The sequence below is a fragment of the Molossus molossus genome, unplaced genomic scaffold (assembly GCF_014108415.1).
Source record: "Molossus molossus isolate mMolMol1 unplaced genomic scaffold, mMolMol1.p scaffold_m16_p_1, whole genome shotgun sequence".
In the NCBI taxonomy this organism is placed as follows: Eukaryota; Metazoa; Chordata; class Mammalia; order Chiroptera; family Molossidae; genus Molossus; species Molossus molossus.
The window spans coordinates 213,164,088-213,189,639 of NW_023425344.1; the positions used below are offsets into that span (position 1 = coordinate 213,164,088).

The 25,552-nt window shown below is 43.4% G+C and overlaps 1 protein-coding gene across 2 annotated transcripts in view; it reads right to left on the reverse strand.

Moving 5' to 3' along the window:
- Window positions 1-25,552, reverse strand: part of ARMH4 (armadillo like helical domain containing 4) — a 116,790-nt gene that overhangs the window by 57,867 nt on the left and 33,371 nt on the right. For both annotated transcript variants that reach the window (XM_036270041.1, XM_036270034.1), the window contains one exon: window positions 17,241-17,498. In XM_036270041.1, the coding sequence (XP_036125934.1) occupies window positions 17,241-17,498 (258 nt within the window). The remainder of the gene's footprint in view (window positions 1-17,240; window positions 17,499-25,552) is intronic.

A 25,552-nucleotide genomic window follows, 5' to 3' on the forward strand; every position in this document is an offset into this window, starting at 1 on the left:
AGTATTATGTGAAATGTTAATGAAAGAAGAAGGGGAGGGGGGGAGAGGAAGGGAAAGGGAAGGAAGAGGGGAAGGGGAGGGGAAGGAGAAGGAGGAGGAGGAGGAAGAGGAAAAAGAAGAGGAAGAAGAAGAAGGGGGAGGGGGAAAATATGAACAATAAAATGGCAATAAATACATATCTATCAACAACTAAATCTACAAACAAAATGAACAAGCAGAACAGAAACAGACTCATAGATTCAGAGAACTTTTTGATGGTTGCCAGATGGGAGGGGGTTGGGGGGATGGGTGAAAAAGGTGAAGAGATTGAGAAGTACAAATTGGTTGTTAGACTGTTGAACCTCAAAGGGAAGGGGGGTGGGAAGAGATAAACCACAGAACTTATATGCATGTATGCATAACCAATGGACATGGACAACAAAGCTGGGGCGGCGGGGGGGATGGGGAGGAGGGTGTCAATGGGGTAAAAAAGGAGAAACATCTGTAACAAAAATAAAATTAAAAAATAAATAAATAAATAAATATAATTTTAAAAAAGAGAATTCTATGACCCTCCTACATGTTCTGAAGATTAAAATAAATAATTAACGGGGCGGGGGGGAGGGGGGGGGAAGAAACCTTAAAGCAAAAATGTAGAAAAGACACAGAAACCTCATCAATAGCTTGAAGAAGTAATAACTGAAAAGTAAAAAAAACTCTAATCAATCGTTTGTGTTGTCTGAAAGGCAATCACTCCAAATCTCCTCACACGACACGTGAAACCTAAGGCCAGCTGTGCGTGTACAGACGAGCACTGGGTCGTGCCGGAAAGAATGAATGAGCAAAGGTCACTGGAAATCCTTGTCATGTTTTTAAATAGTTCAACTATTATACTCTCAAGCACAACTAGATTTTCAAATATTTGGTACATAGGATTTGGGGTAGTAGATTCCCTTTTCTCAAATGCAGTCTTACTGGGAACTCCCAATGTGTAAAAACGCTCCCTCAGGAGCGTGAGGAAAGGGCCAGAACGTGGGGGCTTCTCACCAGGTGAAGTCACCCTGACCTTTAAGATCTCATAGAAATGAGCTTCTGCTTCACTTTGTACATATGGATCTACTCAGGCAATGTTACAGCAACCCTATGAGCTGAGAGTTAGTATGCCCTTTTGAGAGTTAGGAAAACTGTGGTGCAGAGAAGTTAAAAACTCATCCAGGGTCGCCCTGGCCAGTTTGGCTCAGCGGTTGGAGCGTCGGCCTGCTCTCTGGAGAGACCCGGGTTCGGTTCCCGCTAAGGGCACGTACCTCGGTTGCAGTTTGTCCCCGGCCCTGGTTGGGTCGTGCGGGTGGCAACCACTCGATGTGTCCCTTTTATGTCAATGTTTCTCTCTTTCTCTCTCTCTTCCTCTCTCTCCCTCCCACTCTATCTGAACAAAAAATGGAAAAATGTCCTCAGGTGAGGATAAAAAAAAAAAAAAAACTCATCCAGTGTCATTGGTGGCAAAGCGAAGGCTTGGATTCAGGATTTCCTGACTCCACGTTCTAGACTCTCCTCTACCATCCTGCGTGTTGTCTCGAATGCCTTCCGCAGTTCCCCTCGGTTGAAATTACTATTTCACCCTTTGGTACTTCCAGAGCTTTTTTTTTTTTTTTTGATCCCACAGCATATTATATATCCTGCCTCACATTATAGATTCTTCCTCTCATGACTCTTATGCTCCTGGAGAGCAGGCCCTGAGTTCTGTTCATCACTATTGATCTAGCAATAACTTAGAAGTCGCAAACAGTTTTCTGGGGGTTGCCTTCTTTAAGGTGAGCGCACCCGGAAGCAGACCCCTGAAGATGCAAAGTGCTCCCCAAGCTGGTGTTGCCTCGGCTAAGCTGAATTTACCACCACCTGCTCCACCTCCACCAGGTGGGGTCCTGTGACCAGTTCTCCGTTTCTCCTGCCTCCTGGCTGGATGCAGAGGATCCAGGGAGGTTGCTTAGGCCCAGAATGATGGTGGAGACACTTGGGGGCAGTGGACTGAGTGACAGTGGGAACTATAAATTGACTCTGTTAAGCCACTGACCTTCCCTGACAGACGTAATCCACGTATCCAAAGTCCACCACTCAGCTCTTTCAGTAAACAAGCATTCTTTCACAATGTAAATGCTTTCAAACAAATTAGGGTTACTAAGTATTCTTGCGTTTGTATGTGAGAAAAAAATTTAATTTTGGAATAAGGAAGAGATGATTGGACATCCTTTTACTGGCGTGCTGGAGCCTCTGAGAATTATCTGATTCTATCGGGGCCTTTAGACTATTTTACAGCCCTTTAAACTGTAGGTAACTGGTTCTTCTCTAGACTGCAAACTGACTGTCTGGTGGAGGACCAGCCCTCACCCCTTGGAAAAAGTCAGTCCTGCATCATTTGTACTTTCATTTGAACAGGCCTTGACTCCAGGTAAATACGTGATCTTCTGATCTCTCCTTGAACCAGTGGAGGCATCTGCCTGGTTCCTTTATGAATTAGTGAGTTTTTAAAATGTCTGGTATAGCCCTGACCTGTTTGGCTCCATGGTTAGAGCATCAGCCTGCAGACCAAAGGGTCAAAAGTTCGATTCCAATCAAGAGCATGTACCTGGGTTGCAGGTACACTGATCCAGTCAGGAGGCAACGTCAATGTGTCTCTCTCACACGAATATCTCCACCCCCCCTCCCTCTCTCTTTCTCTCTCTCCCCCTCACTCTCTCCATTCCACTCTATCTAAAAAAATCAATAGAAAAATGTCCTCTAGTGAGGACCAACAAACAATAAATAAACCGAAAATATCTGGTATACATTCGTTTTGTATCTGAATGAAAATCGTGGTGATATCTTCTTTGAAAACTTATCTGTCCCTGAAGAAGGCTCTATACCGAGGTCTTAAAGAAAGAGTGTACTGATGAAGGGACAGGGATTAAAAGAAAGCTACAGCCCCTTTGGATCCCAGGGCAGTCCTGGGTGGGGGCCACCAGTGCTCAAAGGAAGAGTCCAAAGTGAGGATGACTAGGAGATGGCCAGGGAGAAGGAGGAAGAAAAGAGTCCACTGAAAGCAAACTTCCCTGCATCGTGGTTTCTCCATTTTGCCCCCACCTCCTTTGGACCAGTGGATTAAGTACACGAGCTTTCTTCATATCTCTCTGCGGTTCCTATGGCTCAGCCATGAATAGCAAGGTCTACCTGGCAACAACCTTCACTTAACTCTGAGTGCGTGGCCTCTACTACCCATCTGCTTCCCACACAGCAAGGCCTGGAAGCCCAAGGCCTTGGTCCTGTGGGATGTGCAATAGTTTATCAGGCTCGTGAGAAACAAATCCCGGTGGCCGTTCACCCAGTGCCTGTGGCTAACTTCACATCAAACTTCACACAGCGGGAAGTCACCAACATTACTTTGGGTGTTTATCCCCAAGGAGTCATCCAATCCATCCTGTTCCAAAGAGTGGCTGTCTTCTTTCAAGAGGAGCAGCTTGAAATTCAAATCCCATTATTTCAGAAACATTTCAGCCCTGCAGGGAAACGTACAGATGGAAGGTGTAATCAAAATTCCCTTCGCTGTGAGCACTCCTTCTCTTTAAATGCCTTCCCTTCGTGATGGGTACATTTGTAAAGTTTATTTTGGAGATTCTTCCCATGAATTGAAACAGGGACCCCTTGTTGACCATCTATCTACATTTTGTGCCAGGTTCTGTGAAAGAATCTTTCTGTCCAAGAGAAAGGTGGGACGTTCTGAGTTAGAAGAGCAGAACCCCATGGTTATCAATCCTCAGATGCTGAAATGAAATAAACAAGATGGCCAGTGACTTCAGCCTCACCTGATCACTACGCTTAGCTTTGAAGCTTTCACATCCGTCTTCTGTGGTCTCAACTGGAGTTGGGAAAACGTCACTTGCTCGAGTTTCTAAAATGCATAAGTGCATTCTTTTCTTTTTTAATCCAGATTAAGTAAGACAAATAAAACGTGGGAGACTCCAAATGTTCCAGATTCTTAATAGAGTAAACCAATAACATTCAATTAATTGAATTAAGTAACCTGAATTTAGCATCATCTAATTTCGAATCAAAAGGTAAAGACTGTTTTCACTACTTTCTCAATTTTTTTTTATCCTCACCCGAGGATATTTTTTCTATTTTTTGTTCAGATAGAGTGGGAGGGAGAGCGAGGAAGAGAGAGAGAGAGAAACATCAACGTGAAAGGGACACATGGAGTGGCTGTCACCTGCATGACCCAACCAGGGCCGGGGACAAACTGCAACCGAGGTACGCGCTCTTAGCGGGAACCGAACGCGGGTCTCTCTGGACCACAGGTCAAAGCTCTAACCACTGAGCCAAAGCGGCCAGGGCTTCTCAATTTTATTTTAACATTAATTGGAAGCTTTTTAACATCATCTTTGCTTACTTTCCTCTGTATTTTTCAAAGAGGACAATTTATACTCAGTTTCTTCCTTTCTGAAAATGTTCTCCCAGTTCTCACAATATTTATTCTGGTTTAATTTCTCAGAGAGCCTGCTAGATGTTTTCACATGTTAATAATTTCCCAACTGAGCCTATAAATGCATTCTGATTACAGAGAAATTAGTTCACAGCACTCTCCTCAGATGTAATGTGCCTTATTAATGTTTTTATTAACTGTTGCTGATGAAGAGATTATTATCTGGCTTAGTTCCAAGACTCCTTTTCTAGCTCTCAAAAGGAAAAGTGACTGCTGAATTCACATAAGAAATTCATTCCTAGAGAAAGAAATGGGATTTTGTTAGTCCAATTCCTTAATTCAACATAATTTGATTATGAAAATACAAATAAGGGCTTCAGCTTCTGGAAAGCATTAGGTCTATTATCTCATACAGATCATTCCAATAAATAAAGATGAATCCTTTGGAGCTGAGATGTTTGGATTTAGGTTTCAGAAGGATATTCCGAATTAACAAGTTCAAATTTATTTTTGGTGAACCTCTGATACAAGAACCCAATATCTAAGATCTCCTACATGGCATTAAAGACATGAAAAGAGAAATTATTTTTTCAAACCAGGACTCTAATGCATTTTTTTTTTTAATCCTCACCCAAGGACATTTTTGCATTTATCTTCAGCTAGAGCAGGAGGGAGAGAGGGAAGAAGAGAGAGAGAGAAACATCGATGTGAGAGAGACACATTGAGTGGTTGCCACCCACACGACCCCAACCGGCCGGGAACAAACTGCAACTGAGGTACATGCCCTTAGCGGGTCTCTCCAGTCTGCGGACTGACGCTCTAACCACTGAGCCAAACGGGCCAGGGCATCTAAAGCATTTAAAATACTATATTATAGTTGTAATTTTGCTGCAGCCAAAAGTGAGACACAAAAGTGAGATACAATTCTCTGATTCGGTGAAACAATGAACCAGTGACCGAATTAGGATTGATGAACAACTCACTTGCATCCAGGTGATGCTATGGCTGCTTTTATTCTTTAATAGAAGCTATTAACTGTTTGGAAATTTTTTTAAATGATTGATCACTGTGAGAATACAATCATCTGATTCTCATCTGATTCGGCTGCTAATAATTATGACGGTAGTTGGCCCAACATTTCCAAGATCTGACCATTTCTACAGTGTAGAATCATTCAAAGTTCATTCTGAGCCCTGGCTGGTTTGGCTCAGTGGTTAGAGTGTCAGTACATGGACTGAAGGGTTGCAGGTTCAATTCCCAGCCCTGAGTGCGGGAGGCAACCAATCGATGTATCTCTCTCACATCAGTGTCCTCTCTCTCTCTCTCTTCCTCCCTCCCTTCCACTCTATCCAAAAACCAATGGAAAAATATCCTTGTGTGAAGATTAACAACAACAACAAAAAAGTTCATTCCGAAATGTTAGATTGCTTACCAAAAAAGAGAAGTGGCAATTATGTGACATGATGCCAGTGTTAGCTAATGTTATGGGGGTAATCACACAATATATAAGTGTATCAAATCAACCGGATGTATACCTTCAACTTGCACAATGATATATGTCAATTATATCTCAATAAAACTGGAAAATAAAATAATATGTTAGATTATGTTCCAGAAAACCTCGCCTCAAAATGTTATCTGTGATTTAATGACCTGAAGGCATGCTATAATTAATTTATTACTAAAGATTTTGTAGATGTAAATTTGGGGGAAGTAGAGAGAACCAGAGAAAGTTAAGATCAGATGAAGTTCTACCTGCCATGTGATATCTAAGCTTAAGGTCAATTGTAAGCCCCAGTACCTGATCACTTACCAGTTCCCCATGAATCAAACTAACTCTATTTTAAAATCCCATTCCATCACCACATTGCTCCCAGGACGGTTACGTAAGGAACTTCTAACTGGTAGAGTGCAATAAAGCATCCCTGTCCCTCCTCCCAACTGTGTTTTGACAGCTTCAGGCCCATAATGGCTACAGGCTGGAAGAGAACCCCTTATAAGCAACCAACAGTACTGCTGAGTGCTAGGTGCTGTGAGGGCTTGAGAAAGTAATAAGCAAAAGGAGATAGTGCGGTGAGTGGAAACTGAGCAGTATTGACAACTGCTAGAGCAGTTTCCCAAGGAAGGAGTCAGCATGAGTTAGGGTAGCCAGGAAAGGCTTCCGCAAGAGCTGGGTACGGACGGGTGCACGTCCCCAGAAATGCATGTTCTGGTGACTGCAGCAATATCCCAGTGAAGGCACAGGCCTCAGACAGGGCTCCTGGTGAAAACAAAGTGGGTACATAGACCCCAGACAGATCATGGAGGTCCTTGACTATATCAGGGATATGTGTATAAAAGAGACAAATACATTTTCAGAAATGCTATCCGTGAACTGTCTAATCCCCGAGTAACCCGATCTAAATCTCTGACTCCTTGTTTTAACAATGAATCCCTCCTTCACTTCTGCTGCACTGTATTTTCACTTTTCACCACCAATCCTTAGACTTTCAAAAGCGTTGGCTCCCTCAGGCCAGCTTGAGAGGTTGGCAGTTCTTTTCAATCACACAGAACCTATTACTATGGTGCTGGGGAGACCCAGCTGGTGCAGTTTCATTTTCACACCCAAGACTGATTTCCCTCCCTCGACACAGGAACATCCCGAGGAGGCTTTGTGCCCGAAGCAGTTGGCTGCGTGCTCTGGACACACAGAATCATACAAAAGTGTGGTTGCTGTACACACTCTCTCTACTATTTATGGATTTCCCTCATTCGCATTGGAGACTTCGAGTTGACTTCTCACTCATTTTCTCAAAAGAAAGCTTACAAGAGAAAAGGAGTTTGCAGTGTTCCACGGCTGACGTGGGCAAAAGCAAATGGTGTGCGTGAGTGTGGTGTGGGAGGGACTCGGGGGGATGACCTGAGTTATGCCTATGACTCTTCAAATTAATGAATTTCTGAAGCCTCAGTTCTGTCTGCCCGAGATTTCTGGTACTAAAGTCCAACAAATAACCGTGGGAAATCAGTACATGTCAGTCTTTTAAAAAAGTGGGCACAACCCACGAAATCACCCATGCCATCAATCCTCCCCTCTTTCCAAACAGCTAACATTTCCTGTGTTAAAAGAACACAAAAGTTTGACTGTAGCCAATATACAGAACTGTTCATCAGTGGTGTCATAGACATCAAAATAAAAGGAACAAAGGAACAAACAAACAAAAGAATCCAAAACACCAATCAGAAAGAATATATGCACCCCTATATTCATAGCAGCATTATTTATAATTGCTAAGATATGGAAACAGCCTGAGTGCCCATCAGTAAATGAGTGGATAAAAAAGCTGTGGCACATGTACACAATGAAATACTACTTGACTGTAAAAAATGAAATAAAATAAAAACAGGGAATCTTACATTTTGCAACAGCATCAATGTACCTGGACAGTATTTTACTAAGTGAAATAAGCCAGTCAGAGGAAGACAAACACCATATGATTTCATTGATATGTGGAATCTAATGAACAAAATAAACTTATGAACACAATAGCAGCAGACTCACTGACACACAGAACAGACTGACAGCTGTCAGAGAGCAGGAAGATTGGGAGTGGGAGACGCTTGGTGGAAAAGCTGAATGAATTAAGCAAAAAAAATAAGAAGAAAACAGAGTACATTAAAGTGTTTTTAGTCCAGCACCAGATTTTCTTTGGACATGGCCAGCTCTCTTTTTTATTGTTGGTTCATATAAATTTTTGCACTTGTGGTCCTCCGCACACTCCGGCGAGCACAGTGGGAAAGGGGCAGCAGGAAGGAAGTCCATTCATGTCTATGAATTTAACCTATTTATAACCTACCTTGTGCTATAAAGAGGATTTAAGGCTTCTGACAAAAATACCAACAATACAGCAGGATAAAAATCTTTCACCACAGGTGTATGGACAGAATGTGTCCCCTAAACATCCCCAGCTACTACTAATCTGCAAGCAAGCAACAGCTCAGATGGAAAGCTCTGTGAAGAGATACCACCTTGGACTTGGCAAGCATTCTCCTCTGCAGACCTGATTGCCCTCCTGCCCTCATCCTCACGGGGCAAGGAGAGGCAGGGACCACGACCTCTCATTAAACTCTGGTACAGGGTGTCTTGCCTATATGCAAAAGGAGGTCTGACCCCAAGTCTTTAGCTCCTCCTGTCTAGGAAAAATAATTCAGTTCTTTCCAAAAAAAGGGTGCATGACATTACCCATAAATCCAGAAACCTGGGGTACCATCTCAGGACCAGAAGGAACCCCATCCAGGTAACTGGCAAGATGCCCCCTCATACTGGGAGATGCTCAGTCAGCCCAGATGCAGGAGTCTGGGTACGAACTTCCATGGCCAGATTTACGAGTGTGTAATGTGACTGTGGGCTTTCTGAGAAAGTTAAAGCACGAACATTGACTTTACATTGGATCTCTATGTGACTGTAAAAAGCTACATATTTTTTGAGGCACACTAATCCAATACACAAAAAAATCATGAAACGCAATGTAAATCTTTGCTAATAGGGATCCCATTCATAGAAGATATAAACACTTCTTTAAAATCTCTTTCTCTCTCCCTCTGCATAAACAGAAGCTGCCTCACCCCAAGGGAACAACCAATAGCTTTGGTCTAGGACAGTTGTCCTTCAGGGCAGAACCCAGGCACCAGCATTTTTATAACTCTCTAGGTGACTGTGATGTGCCACCAACACTGAGAACCACTGTTCTAGAGGCTTTGGCCAATCTGCCACTCAGTTAGTGCTGGTTACACTGGATTCAGATGTCATTCCCCCCTCTTCTTCTACACACATTTAATTATGTTAGCCTGGCAGCTTCCTGAGCAACCTTTTAATCCATAGCTTAATATGGTATATATCAAAATATACTGACATTTGTTGCAATGAACAGTTTCTTTGAAATCTCACACTTCCCACTATCTTTTTGCTGCTGCAGCCCCTGTTGCACTATATTTAAGTGTTCAGTCTTAGCTACATGGTTTTTTAAAAGAATAAGAAGAGGGAGGATGAGGAGAAGAGCTGACACGTTTTAGAGCTAAAAGTCTGACTTCCTCACAGTCAAGTGCTTGGTGTGTATAAGGTCCAAACACCAAACCCTTTGCCTGCAGCTCATTTTACCTTCCTGCCAATTCAAAAATGCATTTGTCTTGTGTTCCTCTCTCTTCAATCTTAAAAGCGTGCTAAATCATTTTTAGCATGCTAATGAATTTTTTTTTCCTTTATTGATTTGAGAGAGAGAGAGAAAGGGAGAGGGAGAGAGAGGTAGAAACATCGATAAGAAAGAACATACACTGGCTGCCTCTCACATGCCCCCCACTGGGGATCGGGCCCACCACCCGGGCATGTGTCCTACCCGGGAATCGAACTGGCGGCCTCTTAGTGCATGGGTCGCCACTCAACCACTGAGCCACACCGGCCAGACAATGAATTTGATAAATTAATAATAATAAATGATAAATAGGTGATGCTATCTTAATGGGTTAGATAACCCAGGTAGCAGTTCTGTGCTTTTCTAAGGCCTTCTCAAGATACTTTATCTCAATCCAAAGGAAGGCTCTAATAGTGAAAAGTAGGCACCATGTTAAGGCAGGAAGGGCAATGTAAATTAGGGGGTTGGGCAAAGCACCCCGGAAGTCACACCTCACAGATGGCTGCCCACTCAGGGCCATCGCCAGTTATAAGTGACGATTCAGTTCCCTGCTGGGCATGGCTCGGCCACTGGCCTCACACCTGTGGGAGCACTCTCTGCCCCATGGTGATTTATCTCTTTGTAAGCGGGCCTCACAGTATTTCCACAATAGACAACAAACACTGGTAGGCATTCAATGAATGTGTGATAAAAAAGAAATAGACGCCCTGGCCTGTTTGGCTCAGCGGTTGGAGCGTCGGCCTGCGATCCTGAGAGACCCGGGTTCAGTTCCCGCTAAGGGCGCGTACCTCGGTTGCAGTTTGTCCCCGGCCCTGGTCGGTTGTGCGGGTGGCAGCCACTCGATGTGTCCCTTTCACATCAATGTTTCTCTCTCTCTCTCCCTCCCACTCTACCTGAACAAAAAATGGAAAAATGTCCTCGGGTGAGGATAAAAAAAAAAAAAGAAATAGATACATTCATGCTCTTCATTCTTTTGCTTTCCACAAACATCCTTACACCCAATTGAATATCAGGTTTTTTAAAGACCTCCGGAGAGCCCTGGCCGGTTTGGCTCAGCGGTCAGAGCATCGGCCGGCGGTCCAGAGAGACCCGGGTTCGGTTCCCGCTAAGGGCGCGTACCTCGGTTGCAGTTTGTCCCCGGCCCTGGTTGGTTTTGTGGGTGGCAGCCACTCGATGTGTCCCTTTCACGTCGATGTTTCTCTCTCTCTCTCTCTCCCTCCTACTCTGTCTGTACAAAAAAATGGAAAAATATCCTCGGGTGAGGATAAAAAAAAAAAAAAAAAGACCTCTGGAGAAAAATATCACACTTCCTGAATCAAGACCCCATTCCAATGTTAGATGCAGGCTTTTGAAAATCAGCGAAGACAGCTATAATAATTTGACACCTAATTAACTGATGGCTTTTGGAAGACTCATCCATGCAGAACATCAACCAAACTGTCAAGTGTCCAAATGCCATCTCTTCCTGAGGAAGAACATGGAACAATGCCACCCTCAGACCCTCACCCAGAACTCGTGAACTCAAAACATATTTAAAATGAAGACTTTAATTTTACAGGACTTCTCATAGGATTCCTAGAGGATAGAAGAGACACGGATAAGTATCAGCTATAAGAGAAGAAAACAGAAAAGCACAGAAACCATGGGTGACCGGCGTGCTGACTGAAACCCAGCCCCATTCATTTCACCAGCCATGTGATCAAATTCCCTTTGCCAATGATTGTTTAGAATGACCTAATGTCATTTCAGTGTGACTTCATCCTGGCCAATCAGAAGCAAGAAGAATTCCATTGAGGGATTCTTAGAAAGGCTTCCTCTCTTATAAGAAAGGCACAGTGAAAAGACAGTGGCAGCCTTCTTCCCCTGGACGATGTCCTGTCTGGTGCGCCACTGCAACTACAGGGCGGGGCAAACGTAGGTTTACAGTTGTGAGTAAACACAGAGTGTATGCTTTTAATATTATTTAATAATTTTTGTATTATTTTCCATGTGCTCAACTGCAAGCCTACTTTTGCCCAACCCAGTACAAAGAGGCCAGCCTCCGGGCAAAGTCAACACATCAGGGAAGACAGTGCAGCCAGATGAAAAAAACTTGCGTCAGTTGATGAGAGTTGAGCTACTGAGCTATCTCTGGACTTCTTGTTTTGAGAGACAGCTTACTGCCTTACTCTTCAAACCAACTCAAGTCAAGGTTTCTGCTACCTGTAGCTCAAAGCATCCTAACAGATATGGAATACAAAAAGGAAAGAATCTCCCGGCATTAGTTACATTGGAAATGTTTAAACATTAAAATAGATACGTTGACTCAATGTTGGTCATATTGATTTTTACTTCAAAAAGGATAACTGTGAGGTTTATCACAGTAACAGGATAAGAAGTGATGTGGGTCAAACAGCTGTTCCTTGTTCAGGTTCTTGCCAATAAGTCTGAAAATGAACTTATTATATCAGAAAGTAAATTGATTCTGTACATGTGAATAAAGAGCTTCCTGTATGCTACTAGCATTGTACCAATCAATTGATCAATCCACCTCACCCATAGCAAGGACCTTTCTCTCCGGGCCTCTCTGCCTGACAACAAGTGCGTTCCCGTCAGAAAGCTGAGCTCTCTCCCAAGCCGCAGAGGCCCTGTGCGTGCGACAGGGAGACTGAGGCCGGGGACCCACCGCCTCACCTCAGAAAGTCATCTGAGTTTTCTACTCTTCACGGGAAACGAGATTATGATTTATTCAAAGTGTTTGCGTTATTTTGGGCCAATCCCAACTACCCACTTCAATCTGTTCATTTTTCAAAGTTTATGTGGGTTTTAGCATTTGATTTAGAATACTATTCATATTGTAAAATAAAATGTGACAATCTATAAAAATATAACCCACTTAAAAATAGGAATGAAGAAGACTGCCAGTTGAAGTGTTATGCTAAATAAGTTTACTCAATGTAAAGTGTCTCAACGCTTGCATTTTTAATGATTCATTAAGGGAAAGCTACTGAATTTTACAATGTTCACACTTTGACTAAAACGATCATACAACTCTACTTTCTAAAATGATGCTACTTATGAAATACTGAATCTGTATCAGTTTCTTATTTCTACTGTAAAAAAATGACCACAAACCTATTGGTTTAAAACAACAAATGCATTATTGTACACTTCTGCAGGTCAACATCTGAAATAGGTCTTGAGGGGCTGAAATCAAGGTGTCACTGGGGATGTGTCCCTTCTGGAGGCTCCAGGGAAGAAGCCATCTCTTGCCTTTCCCAATTCCTGGAGGCTGCCAAGACACACTAGTGATAACCCAGACCAACACCGACATTTTCAATGAAATCCCCCAAAACTAGTTCTTTGGCTCCTGGCCACATCACTCTGACCTCTGCCTGTCATCACCTCTCCTTCTCTGACTCCAACCCTCCTGCCTCCCCCTTACGAGAACACTAGTGATTATACTGGGCCCACCCAGGTCATCCAGGATAACGTCCCCATCTCAAGATCCTTAACTTAATCACATCCACAAAGTCCTTTTGCCATGTAAGGTAACATAGTGGCAGCGTCCAAGGATAGGACATAGACGTCTTTGGGGAGCTGTTATTCTACCTACCACAAAATTCATTACAAATAGGGGAGGTTTTCCTGTATTTCATCTAATCTGAGAGTATTTAGGAAGCTGTATCAATTAATATTGATCCAGAAGTTGTTACTGGTTTTCAATTATGAGGGGAGAGTCCTGTCACTCCAAGGAAACATTGACGAGCGGATACGATGTCAGTCCCAGACACTGCTCAAGCCCAGCCTGCCTGCGATGGGAAAAGAACAGCTTGAAAGATTTGTTCCTTGTTTTGGTTCCCAGAAAACCCACAATGCTAAAAACATGCAGACAAAATCAATTCATCAGGAAAAGAAGTGACAGTAACAGGTAAGAGACACTTAGGGAAATGGTATATTATTACAATAAGAAAAAATCTGATATAAAACAGATGTCTTTGCCAACCCATCTGTGTGCGCCATGCCCTTGCGACCCTCCAATGTCCTGTATGTATTCTTTCTTTGGCCTCCTTCCCTGCAGCTACTTGCTGTCTACGTGTCCTACAGCTGACAGCTGCACACTCCAAGCTAAAATAAATAACCCGCACTTCCGGTCAAGATGGCAGGTAGGTAAACGCGGTATTGCGTCCTCCCACAACCACATCCAAGTTACAACTAAACTACAGAACAACCATCATTCAAAACTGCCTGACATCAAGCTGAATGGAAGTCCTACAACTACGGAATTAAAGAAGCAGCATCGAGACTGGTAGGAGGGGCGACGGCGAGACGGCTGTGAGACGGGCTGGTCCCACGCCCACAATCAGGAGGACACCTCGGCTGGGAAGGTCCTTCCTGAGGACTGAGGGGTCCCCGTCCCACACTAGGTGCCCCGCTCAGGGTTCCAGTGCCAGGAAGAGAATCCCCATAACTTCTGGCTGGAAAAACCAGCAGGAACTGAGGCTCAGGGAAGCTGAGGTGGCTGAAGCCCCAGGCAGCTCCTTAAAGGGCCCGCGCATGGACTTATCGGACTCTCTCCCTCTAAGCTCGGAGGGGAGGCAGCTCGAGGGGCACCAGAGACATACAGGGAAGAACTGAGCTGTTTGGCACTGGAGTGAGCGCTGGAGATGGGGCTTTCTCCAGGACAAACGTGCTGTCAGAGGCCTTTAAGGTTCCTTTGGTGAGCCCTTCCCTGGGGCGGCAGACAGTGGCCATATCTGGGACTCCAGCAACCTGGCTCACACTGGTAGCCCCGCCCTGGTGACTCCCTGAGGCCCCGCCCCCCCCACCCAACTTTCAGGCCCACCCAACTTTCAGGCCCACCCAAGCTGTTGGTACTTGCTTAACCATAGGATTGGCCGGTCTTGGATCCTGCTTCAGGTTTTTCCTAAATTTTTTCAAATGAGCAGCATCTGGTCTCAGCTAGCCCCATACCGCTCGTTAAGTAATACACAGAAACAAACACAGGGAGGCAGCCAAAATGAAGAGACAAAGAAACAGGTCCCAAATGAAAGAACAGAACAAAACCCCAAAAAAAGAACTAAGCGAAAATGGAGATAAGCAACCTAACAGATGTTGAATTCAAAATACTGCTTATAAGGATGCTCAATGAACTCAGTGAGGCCCTCAAGAGCATAAAAAAGGACCAGTCAGAAATGATTGATGCACAGTTAGAAACGAAGGAGGCTTTAACTGAAATAAAGAATAATTTACAAAGATTCAATAGTACAGTACGTAAATCCAAGAAGCAAACCATTGATTTGGAATATAAGAAAGCAAAAAACGCCCAATCAGAACAGCAAAAAGAAAAAATAATCCAAAAAAATGAAGAGAGTGTAAGGAGCCTCTGGGACAACTTCAAGCGTGCCAACATTTGCATCTTGGGGGTGCCAGAAGGAGAAGAGAGACAACAAGAAATTGAAAACCTGTTTGAAACAATAATGGCAGAAAACTTTCTTAACTTGGTGAAGGAAACAGACATACAAGTCCAGGAAGCACAGAGAGTCCCAAACAAGATGAACCCCAAGAGGCCCACACCAAAACACATCATCATCAAAATGCAAAAGGTTCAAGACAAAGAGAGAATCTTAAAAGCAGCAAGAGAAAGGCAGCTAGTTACCTACAAGGGAGTTCCCATTAGGCTGTCAGCTGATTTCTCAAAAGAAACTTTGCAGGCCAGAAGGGAGTGGCAAGAAATATTCAGAGTGATGTAAAGCAAGAACCTACAACCAAGATTACTCTATCCTGCAAAGCTGTCATTTAGAATCGATGGCCATATAAAGAGTTTCCCAGACAAGAAAAAGTTAAAGGAGTTCATCACCACCAAACCGTTATTATATGAAACGATGAAGGGTCTTTTTGAAGAAAAAGATAAAATATATGAACAAACCAAATGGCAATTAATACATATCTATTGACAATGGAATCTACAAACAAAATGAACAGGTAGAACAGAAACATTCTCATAGATACAGAGAACATTTTGCTGGTTGCCAGATGGGAGGGGGGTTGAGGGAATGGGTGAAAAAGGTGAAGGGATTAAGAAGTACAAATTCATTGCTAGACTGACAAACCTCAAAGGGAAAGGGATTGGGGGGGGTGGGAAGAAATAAACCAAAGAACTTATATGCATAACCAATGGACACAGACAATAGTGTGGGGAAAGGCAGGAGGGGGGCGAGAGTGGGGAGGGAGGGGTCAATGGGGGAAAAATATGGAACATCTGTAATACATTCTACATTCAACAATAAAGATTTTTAATAAAATAAAATAAATAACCCTTTCTACATCTCTGCTCTGCCCTCTTATAACCTACTTCTATTGTAGAAACCCTCCCTGCACCGTTTATGAAACGGGCTCTGCTTTAATCAAGAAAAGGCACTGTCTCATTTTTTTTTCTGGGTTCCAAATGCCATGCAAAGTTCCAGGAATGTAGTAGGTGCTCAGTTAAATTTGTTAGAAAAATTAATTAACCATATCTAAAAGACATTTCATCCAAGACTCCGATAAAGGAGAAAAGATGGCTTTAAACATCCTCACGCATGTTTCTTTAGTTCTAGAGATTATGAAAAGGATTCCTCTTCTGATTGCAAACCTTTAAAGGTTTTACCAATTCCAGTTTGAGCTTTAAAAAAAAAGAGCTTGTTTTTAAGCTACCCAATCACAACATATGCAGACCCTGCGACTTGCTATTCCATACTCCTTTGAATGCCCTCACCCTTTCTCAGCACTGATTTAAAAAAGTTTTTATGGGAGGAGAAGAGAACAATCTCTAACGAATGAGACAGAACAAGATTCTAAATTAGAAGTTTCAACCAGGCACCAAGACCCACTAGTGATAACCCAGACCAACATCTACATTTTCAATGAAATCCCCCAAAACATGACTCCTACACTTAACTTGTTGCTTAGGTTTAAGACCAACCTGTTAAAGATAAAGAGAATCTCAGAGAAGGGGTTTTCTTTGCAGAAGAGGCCACTTTACCTCAGGTCAAGAGAGTGAGGCCTCAAGGAATCACCCAAAGCCTAATAGTGTCCCTTCCAAAAAAGCCAGAAGAAGACAGTGCCAAGTGAGGGTCAGCCTGCAGCCACAGTGTCTCCCGGAAAGCACAGGCCACCCGCAAGAGAGAGCAGGGTTGTCTGGACACTGACCGCGAAGATGAGGCTGTATCTGACAAGGGGATGCAACCACAAGGAAGAACAGAAACCCCATCACACTAGAATTTCCCCTGGGAAGTAAATTCTAAAAGGACAAAGAGGGACAAAACACATCTGTTTTCTGACTCCAGACTGTTCACACTGCTGGTTAAGCATCCTGGGTACACATATTCCCTCCCCATTTGGAAGTCCTCCCAAAGCCTAGCGCTGCCCTCCGGCTGGAAAGGAAAAATGGAATTCCTTCCAAAGATCAGGTAACTACGGTCTCAGTGAGCAGGCGGAGACTGTTCGGAGACTGGGAATTTAAGAGCATTTAATATAAACACTGGAAGAAAAATCTGATAGGCTTTCCCCAAATGAACCATAAACACAAAAAACAGAAAGTCCATTTTGCTCCATAATCAATGTCACCTTAGAAACGTAAAGGAAGGGGCGGGAGCAGGGAAGGGAAAGCCCATGGCTCTTACCCAGGCCCTGATTCTGCTGCTCCCACTCCATGGCATCTGGCACCTGGTAGGTGGCTCCCTCCAGAAGGTCCACGTTTTCCTGCTCTAAGCCAGGTTCCTGGGATGTGACGCCAGGGAGGGTAAACCCACGCAGCTCAGCGTCTCCATCCAAGCTCTCGTCCAGGGAGTCTGCATCTTTATCTTCTTCGTCTTCCTCCTCATCTTCCTCTTCCTCGTCTTCCTCTTCCTCGTCTTCTTCGTCCTCATCTTCTTCTCCCTCTGGACAAATGAAAATTAATGAGAAACATGAAGAAATACAGTGACTGGGAAGGAATCTTTTTTTCAAACATGTTTTTATTGATTTGAGAGAGAGAGAAACAAACATGCACACCCTGACCGGACTGAACCTGCAGCCTGGGCATGTGCCCTGCCTGGGAATTGAACTGGTGACCTTTTTGGTGCAGAGGACAACACCTGGGGCCAAGTGAATCTTTTAAATGACCTAAACACTACAAAATAATCATGCTTGGCCTTTTAAAACAAATTTTCTGGCCAGGTTGAGCAATGTGAGTTTTGTGGAATTTTGTGCCCATAATTATTTTTAATTTTTTTATTGAACTTATTGGTGTGACGTTGGTTAATAAAAGTAGATAGATTTTCAGTGTATAGCTCTATAATACGCCATCTGCATATTGTACTGTGTGTTCACCACTCAAAGTCAAGTCTCCTTGCATCACTATTTACCCCTCCTCTACCCTGTCCTCCCTCCCTCACCCCTCCTTCCCTCGGTAATCACCATGTTGTTATCTGTGTCTGTGAGCTTTTTTGGTTTTGTCTTGCTTAATCCCTTCACCTTTTTCACCCTGCTTCCAACCCCCCTCCCCTCTGACAACTATCAGTCTGTTCTCTGTATCTATGAATCTGTTTCTTTTTTTTTTTTTTTTTAGTTTATTTTGTTCATTAGATTCCACAAATAAGTGAGATCATGTAGTATTGTATTTCTCTGACTGGCTATTTCATTTAGCATAATGATCTTCAGATCCATTTATGCTGTAGATAAATGTAAGATTTTCTTCTTTTGTATGACCGAGTAGTATTCCATTGTGTAAATGTACCACAGCTTTTTATCCACTCATCTACTAATATGTGCCCATCATTTACCTACTTTTTAAATAACAACTATGTCAGATAATTATTATGCATCATGTTTATTTGGAGTCAAAGTTCTGGTAACATGAATTTTTTTTTGGCCATATTTATATTTACAAGGATAGGAAACAACCCCTTCCTGTTTTCTGGAGGTCATTAAAGATTGATCCACTGGGAAGCACACTGAAATGCTAACTGAGTTTAAAGGGCATGTCCCAATCTCTTTCTATCTTATAATACTAAATAAGAGAATTCATTATTTTAATACAATTTTCTTTTCATTCTTCTTCTTTTTTTTTTTTTTTTTTGTACATGCCCCTAGTGGGAACCGAACCCAGGGCAACAATCCAACCGCTGAGCCAAACCGGTCAGGGCTCTTTTCATTCTTCTTCCACATCAGGGAGCAGAATGCACAACCATGTTAAGTGAGAGGTACCTAAATCCACTCCTAAAACTGTTCTCTTACAGAAAAGTGTCCCAAGAAAGTTAAGACAATTCCATCAACATTCTAGTCCAATGCAGTGGGGATTGGGAGACCAGATATCGAGTAAGAACACTCGGAAAAGCAACAGGGTTGAAAAATCATTTTTGTTACTCTCATCATAAGAGTTAAGTCACGATTTGCCATTTTCAATGCTTTAAGTGGAGTAGGTTTTAGGAACGTAAGATCTCCAATTTCATTTTGTTTCACCAATTTTAATTTTCTAGGAATACTGTGAGGCCCCACCCTCACTATGGATGGACTCCTGAAGCTACCGAGGAATTCTGACTCTCCTTGGAAACAATTTTTCCCAAACTTATCCCTTTTCATCCATCATTTAGAGTAGTGTTTTTGTTTTATTTTTTTCACTTGTGTGTGTGTGTGTGTGTGTGTGGTACGTGCCCTTAGCAGGAACCGAACCCAGGACTCTCTGGTCCGCAGGCCGACGCTCAATCGCTGAGCCAACCTGGCCGGGCTTTTGTTTTTTTCACTTTTAAAAAAGTATTATATCTAATCTTTTTCATTCCTATCATTTAACTTTGCAGGACTAACACGTGCCACTATTCCAAAGATTCAACACATATCTATCAAGCACCTGGTTCCAGGCGCTAGGAACAGAGCAATGCCTCTGCCTTCGTGGAGCTGACACACCACTCAAGGCAACGCACCATGAACAGACAGACAGATGATACAAATTACACTCTGATTAAAACTGGCAAAAAGATAGAAAGTGCCAGGTGTTCTATTGTGGATGGAGAGGTCAAGGAAAGCTTTTCTGATAAGGGCAAGTTTGGAAAGAAATCATACCAAAATAATGAATTTTCTTGTTTAGTTTGGGTTAATGTAGGAAGAGCATTCCCAGCAGCGGGGAGCAGAGGGAACAGCGAGGGCAAACACCTTGAGGCAGATGTGTACTTGTCGTATTCAAAGAACGGCAACCACTGGGCTGGGGGCAACCACTGGGCTGGGGGCAACCACTGGGCTGGGGGCGGGGCAGGCAGGAAGGGAGAGAATCTAGGAAATGAAGGGGAGGGGCAGGCAGGAGCCAGAGCTGACACGTATTTACAATGGATGATTCTGGTGGGGAGCAGGCTCTATCAAAGCAAGAGACAAAGCAGGGAAGCCCGTTAGGAGGCTGTTGGAAACCCCAGGGGAGAGAGGTGGTGCTCTGGACGAGGGTGCAGTCCTACATGTGGGTAGAGATGGTCTGACCTGGGATGTAATTTGAAGGGAGAGCCCTGCCGATAATTACAATGTGGAATGTGGGAGGAAGACCACCCCCTTTTTTTAATCCTCATCTGAGGATATTTTTCTATTTATCTTCAGATAGAGTGGGAGGGAGAGAGAGAGAAACATCAATGTGAGAGGGACACATGAACTGGTTGTCCTCCAACACGACCACAACCACGGCCAGGGATGAACCGCAACTGAGGTACGTGCCCTTGGCGGGAATCGAACCCGCAACTCATTTGGTCCGTGGGCCGATGGTCTAACCGCTGAGACAAACCCGCCAGGGCGGAAGACCCCCATTTTAACAAAAAATGGGGACGAAAGGATAAAGAGTAAAATCAAGAATTTTATCTGGAACAATAATTGAGTGATGGCTGGCCTGCAACCCTCAAATGGAGATGTTGGAAGCCCGGGGAAGATCAAAGCTGTAGATAAAAATCTAGGCGTCGTCCGTTTATACATAATATTTGAAGCCTTAAGACTGGCTGAGATCACCAAGAGAATGCGTGTTGGGAGAAAGCGGAGTTGACGGAGAAGAAGGAACGGGGTCATTGGATTATTGAACATTTAGAAATTGGCTAGCAGAGAAAGACCAGCAAAGGAGACAGAGAGTGACGGCTTTGGTGGGAGGAAAAGCGAGGGTGTGGTGGCAAGGAAGCAAATGAATAAACCCTCTGCAGGGCTGAGTAACACCGACAATGTCGGCCTGACTCTGACGTTACCTCTGCCTTTGACAGTTTGGAGGTCGTTCGTGACCTTGACAAAAGTTGTTTTGGTGAAATGATAGGAACAAAAGCCAGACTGTGTGGTTGAAAAAAAAAATTAGAAAAAAGTTAGTAGATAACAGCAAATATAACTCTTACAAGAAATCTGTAAAGGAGAGGGGCACTGTGTGGGGGGTGGCGCTGCAGGGAGACAGAGGTTAAGGGAAGGTTAAGATGGGGGAGACTAGAATTTGCTTGTAAGTTGATGGAGATCTGGTAGAGGTGAGCAAGGAGACAGCTGCTGGAGCAATGTCCCGAGAGGCAAGGGATCAGAGAGAGCGGTGACACGCGTGGACTCCGGAGCCACGCAGACTTCCCGTGGCTGGGTCATTTTGAAAGTTTACTGAATTTTATTGTGCCTCAGCTGCCTCATCTGTAAAACTGGTATGATTCCAGCCTCGCAGGGCCGTTGTGGGATTACAGTAGTTGATACCCGAGGCATCAGAACTCAGCGGGCACACATGGCATCTATCGCTGCGAGGGGATGGAGCCAGGGCTACTTCCCAGGGCTTCTCGCTGCAGCGGCGCAGGTGCAGGCAGGTGGGTCGATTTGGTGGTGGGAGTATGTGAAAGTTATCTTCATTTTTCTTTTATTTTCTCAAGTAAAAAAAAAGCTGGAAAGGGAAAGAGAAATGTTGGTGATTTGAGATGAGAGGAGAAAAGTGTGAAATAGTCAGCTTGGAAAATGGGGGAGTGAATTCTGCTTAAGATGAGACAGCATGCATTTCAAGTGAGGCAGGTTAAGACAGTTGTGTGTTTTCTCCAGCCACATTCAGCTGCTTGGGTGCAGGCATGGGTGGAGGGGTGGAGTAGGCAGAGAGATTAATCAGTGGCAAATTTTGCTAAAAGAGCTCAACTGGGGAAGGGCTGGGGACAGAAGTAGTAGTTGATTGAGTGTGAGGCGAGTGATTATAAAGATGGACCAGACAAAGTGTACAAACTCTCAGCAATAAGATGAATAAGAACCGGGGTCGAATGTACAACATGGTGACTACAGTTAACAATACTGTATTATATACTTGAAAGTTATTAAGAGAGTAGATCTAAAATATTATCAGCACACAAAAAGGTAATTATGTGAAGGGATGGAAGCTAAATAACTTTAGTGTGGTAATCATTTTACAATATACATGTGTATCAAATCACAGCATACATTGACACTGTAAACTTCCATTTGTTACATGTAAATATCTTCATAGACCTAGAGGGATTCTTATTAAAAAGAGAAGCTGAGGAGGATGTTTGATAGAGAAAAAGCAATGGGGTTATTGGACTACGAAGAAAACTACCATCAAGACCATTTGATGGCTTTGCTGATCTTCCTCCTGTAGACAGAAATTGGTCATAGACTAAAAAAATTGATTTGGAAAACACGATAAAATCATTTTTAGTTACCCTTCCTCTCCACAAGCCTGAGAAGGTGTACTTGGCTGTCTAACTGACAGTATGACCCGATTCCCTGGGGATGCAAAGCCAGAGCTCTGCGCCCTGAGCTTTCAGCTCATCTTCTGACATGTCACCCCCCAAGGACGACTCCTACTTTGTCCTCAGTGTGTTAGGTTAATTCCTTCTCTTTAAAGTATACAGCTATATGAGCTGGAAATTTCACTTCTGGGTGTATATCCAAAGAAAACAACATCATTATCCCAAAGAAATATCTGAACTCCCATGTTCATAACAGCATTACTCACAACAGCCAAGGTATGGAAACAGCCTAAGTGTCCGCTGGTGGATGAATACAGATTGATAGAGTGAAGCCGGGAAAGTCGAAGTGCCAAGTGGCAAGGGACGACCTGTAAATACAGAATCCTACTTCGTGGAAATTCATTTATCATGGTAGAGTCTGGAACTGATTAGCCGCAATAAACGAGGGCCTACTGTAATAGATTTATATGTATATTAATGTATATAACTAAATATTACTCACTCTTTAAAAAGAAGGAACATGGAGGGCATTATGCTAAGTAAGTCAGAGAAAGAAAAATACTGCACAGTCACTTATATGTGGAATAAAAAAAAAGTCTGCCCTGGCCGGTTTGGCTCAGCAGTTAGAGCATCAGCCTGCAGTCCAGAGAGACCCTGGTTCGGTTCCCACTAAGGGCACGTACCTCAGTTGCAGTTTGTCCTCAGCCCTGTTGGGTTGTGCAGGTGGCAGCCACTCGATGTGTCCCTTTTATGTCAATGTTTCTCTCTCCCTCCCACTCTGTCTGAACAAAAATGGAAAAATCCTCAGGTGAGGATAAAAAAAAAAAGTCTAACTCATAGAAACAGAGAGTAGGGGACTGGGGTTGGGGAATAGGGAGAGGTCGGTAAAAGGATATAGACCTTCAGCTATACGATGAGTAAGGTCTGAGGATCTAATGTAAAACATGGTGACTACAGTTGATAATATTATATTGTATACTTGAAATGCGCTAAGAGTAGGACTCCAATGTTCTCACAAAATAAAAGTAAATGTGTGAGGTGATTAATGTGTTAATTGATGCACTAGTGGAAGTCCTTTCACAATGTATGCATGTATCAAACCACCACAATGTACACTTTAAATATCTTGTGCGTTTATTTGTCGATTATAGATCGACAAGCTGGGGAAAAAATAAGTTCAGATAAAAAGAATACAAGGGACCTCAGAAGTCATCGCACTCCATCCTTTTGTATCCCGAAGAGAGGGCTGCATCCAAGCAAACCTCGGCCAATAAAGGGGTGCTTGCCTTCATGATGCGACTTGGGGGACGTTGCTCAAGTCAACGTGTGTCAGATGTCATCATCTTTCCCACGCTCCCTCACCATGGTGGAGCCTTCCTTCTCCTCTTCCCTGCCCTGAAATGCCTGACATGAGACGTCCAACTCCAAGTCAGGCCATGAAAGCGGGGAGTACTCTCTGCAGAAGCACCCTGTCGGGAGGACGCTGACTCACAGCTGCTCTCTAACCGACGACACTACGTTGTACTTCCCGTCTCTTCTCCTAAGAAACTCAAAACGCTGCGTAGGCCTTGTCTGCCAAGCCTGCGTTGTTGGCTAAACACAGAGAAAGTTGTAGGAGCTCTGCCTTACTTCCGGCCTACTCAGCGGGTGACCTTACTGCCAGTGGGTGCTCAAGGGTCACCTCAGAGCCTCCAACGGGCTTGTTAAACCTGAAATTTTTGACTCTCTAGGTGAGGCCTATTTTCTTGATTTATTGAGTTTAATTAAAGAGTTTTAATTTGGTTTCAGATCCAGGGCCAATGGTTAACCCCCAACAAAATCAATAGAAGATATGGGAGGAAACTTGCCCTTTGACCCCAACCTGAGTAATCTAATCTGACTCTGCTACAAAGTCCAGTTGCCACTTAAAAGGCAGTTCCCACCAAAGGTGCTCCGTTTCTCTCATTCCATTTCTCAAACTGTTTAGATATTTTTTGATTTCCAGAAGAAAGAGACATAAATAGCATTCCCATAGGATCACTGATGAGTCAAAGGGGAACCCTTGGTTGAGACCATGTCATCTCAACAATGGGAGCTGGAGGAACCCCAGCAGTAATACTTGTTCCCCAATATAACCTGTCTATTCTAACTGACAAGAAGAATAGGATCTCACTTGTCCTTTCTGTCTCTTGGGAACTGCAATGATTAAATCCTCGTCTTTTGCCTAGTCATTCACTAGTTTCAAGCGTCAAACCTCCCTTTTGAGTGGCCCTTTTCTTTCCTTGACAAAGTTTCAAATTAAATCTAAGGTTAATAAAGCAGGAAGGAGAGGAAGGATAGCAGGACTTTGCTGGGCGGAGGCTGAACGTGCTTTAGTCTCTCTGCAGCTGCCCCTTTAAAGGGAACGGCTCTGGTACATCCCAGGGGCATACTTCTAAAAGAAGAAGTGTTTGTTGAAATCTGTTATCCTGGAAACCCCTATACCAAAAGCCACTGTAGCAAAATGGTTTCCACACATAACAGTGACAGAAGCACTGGAAATGGCACTGCTTTTACCTTCCAGATTTTTTTTTTTCTTTTCAATTTGGGCATCAATTTAGGCACAAGACTTAAAAGCCAGAAAAGAAAAAAATTAAATCTGTTTTGGGGACATGAAGTGATTGTCCAGCAGATGGCGCTCTAAGATCACAAGGGGTTGAGGAACCCCAGAAGATTCTGAATAATGACCACAAAGTTCAGTAGCCCAATGTTAAGCTGAGTTAGAATTTATAGGCTTTCATTACGTTTCTAAAATCTTAAATATTCTTGACAGCTAAGTGCTTTTTCATTTTTACCATGTAATAGTAGACATATACAAAAGAAAAGATACACAGTATTTGTTATTAAGTTTAATACTGAAATGAACCCCAGAGAACTCACTATTTAACTTAAGAATTGGAATATTACTAATGCAGTTACATTTATTTGCATATTCCTCTATCATCTTAACCAATTTCTTCCCCTTAATCCCATAAAAAAATTACTGAATTTTATCTTCTGGGACTTTTTTTTTTTACTTGGATTATTGGTTTTAAGTTTCACACATCTTGTACAAAACACTGGTTTGTTTATTACACACTGACTTACGGTATTCCATTAAGCAAATATGTCACTATTGCCCTGGCCGGTTTGGCTCAGCGGTTAGAGCGTCCGCCTGCGGTCTGGAGAGACCCGGGATCGTTCCCGCTAAGGGCATGTACCTCGGTTGCAGTTTGTCCCCGGCCCTGGTTGGTTGTGCGGGTGGCAGCCACTCGATGTGTCCCTTT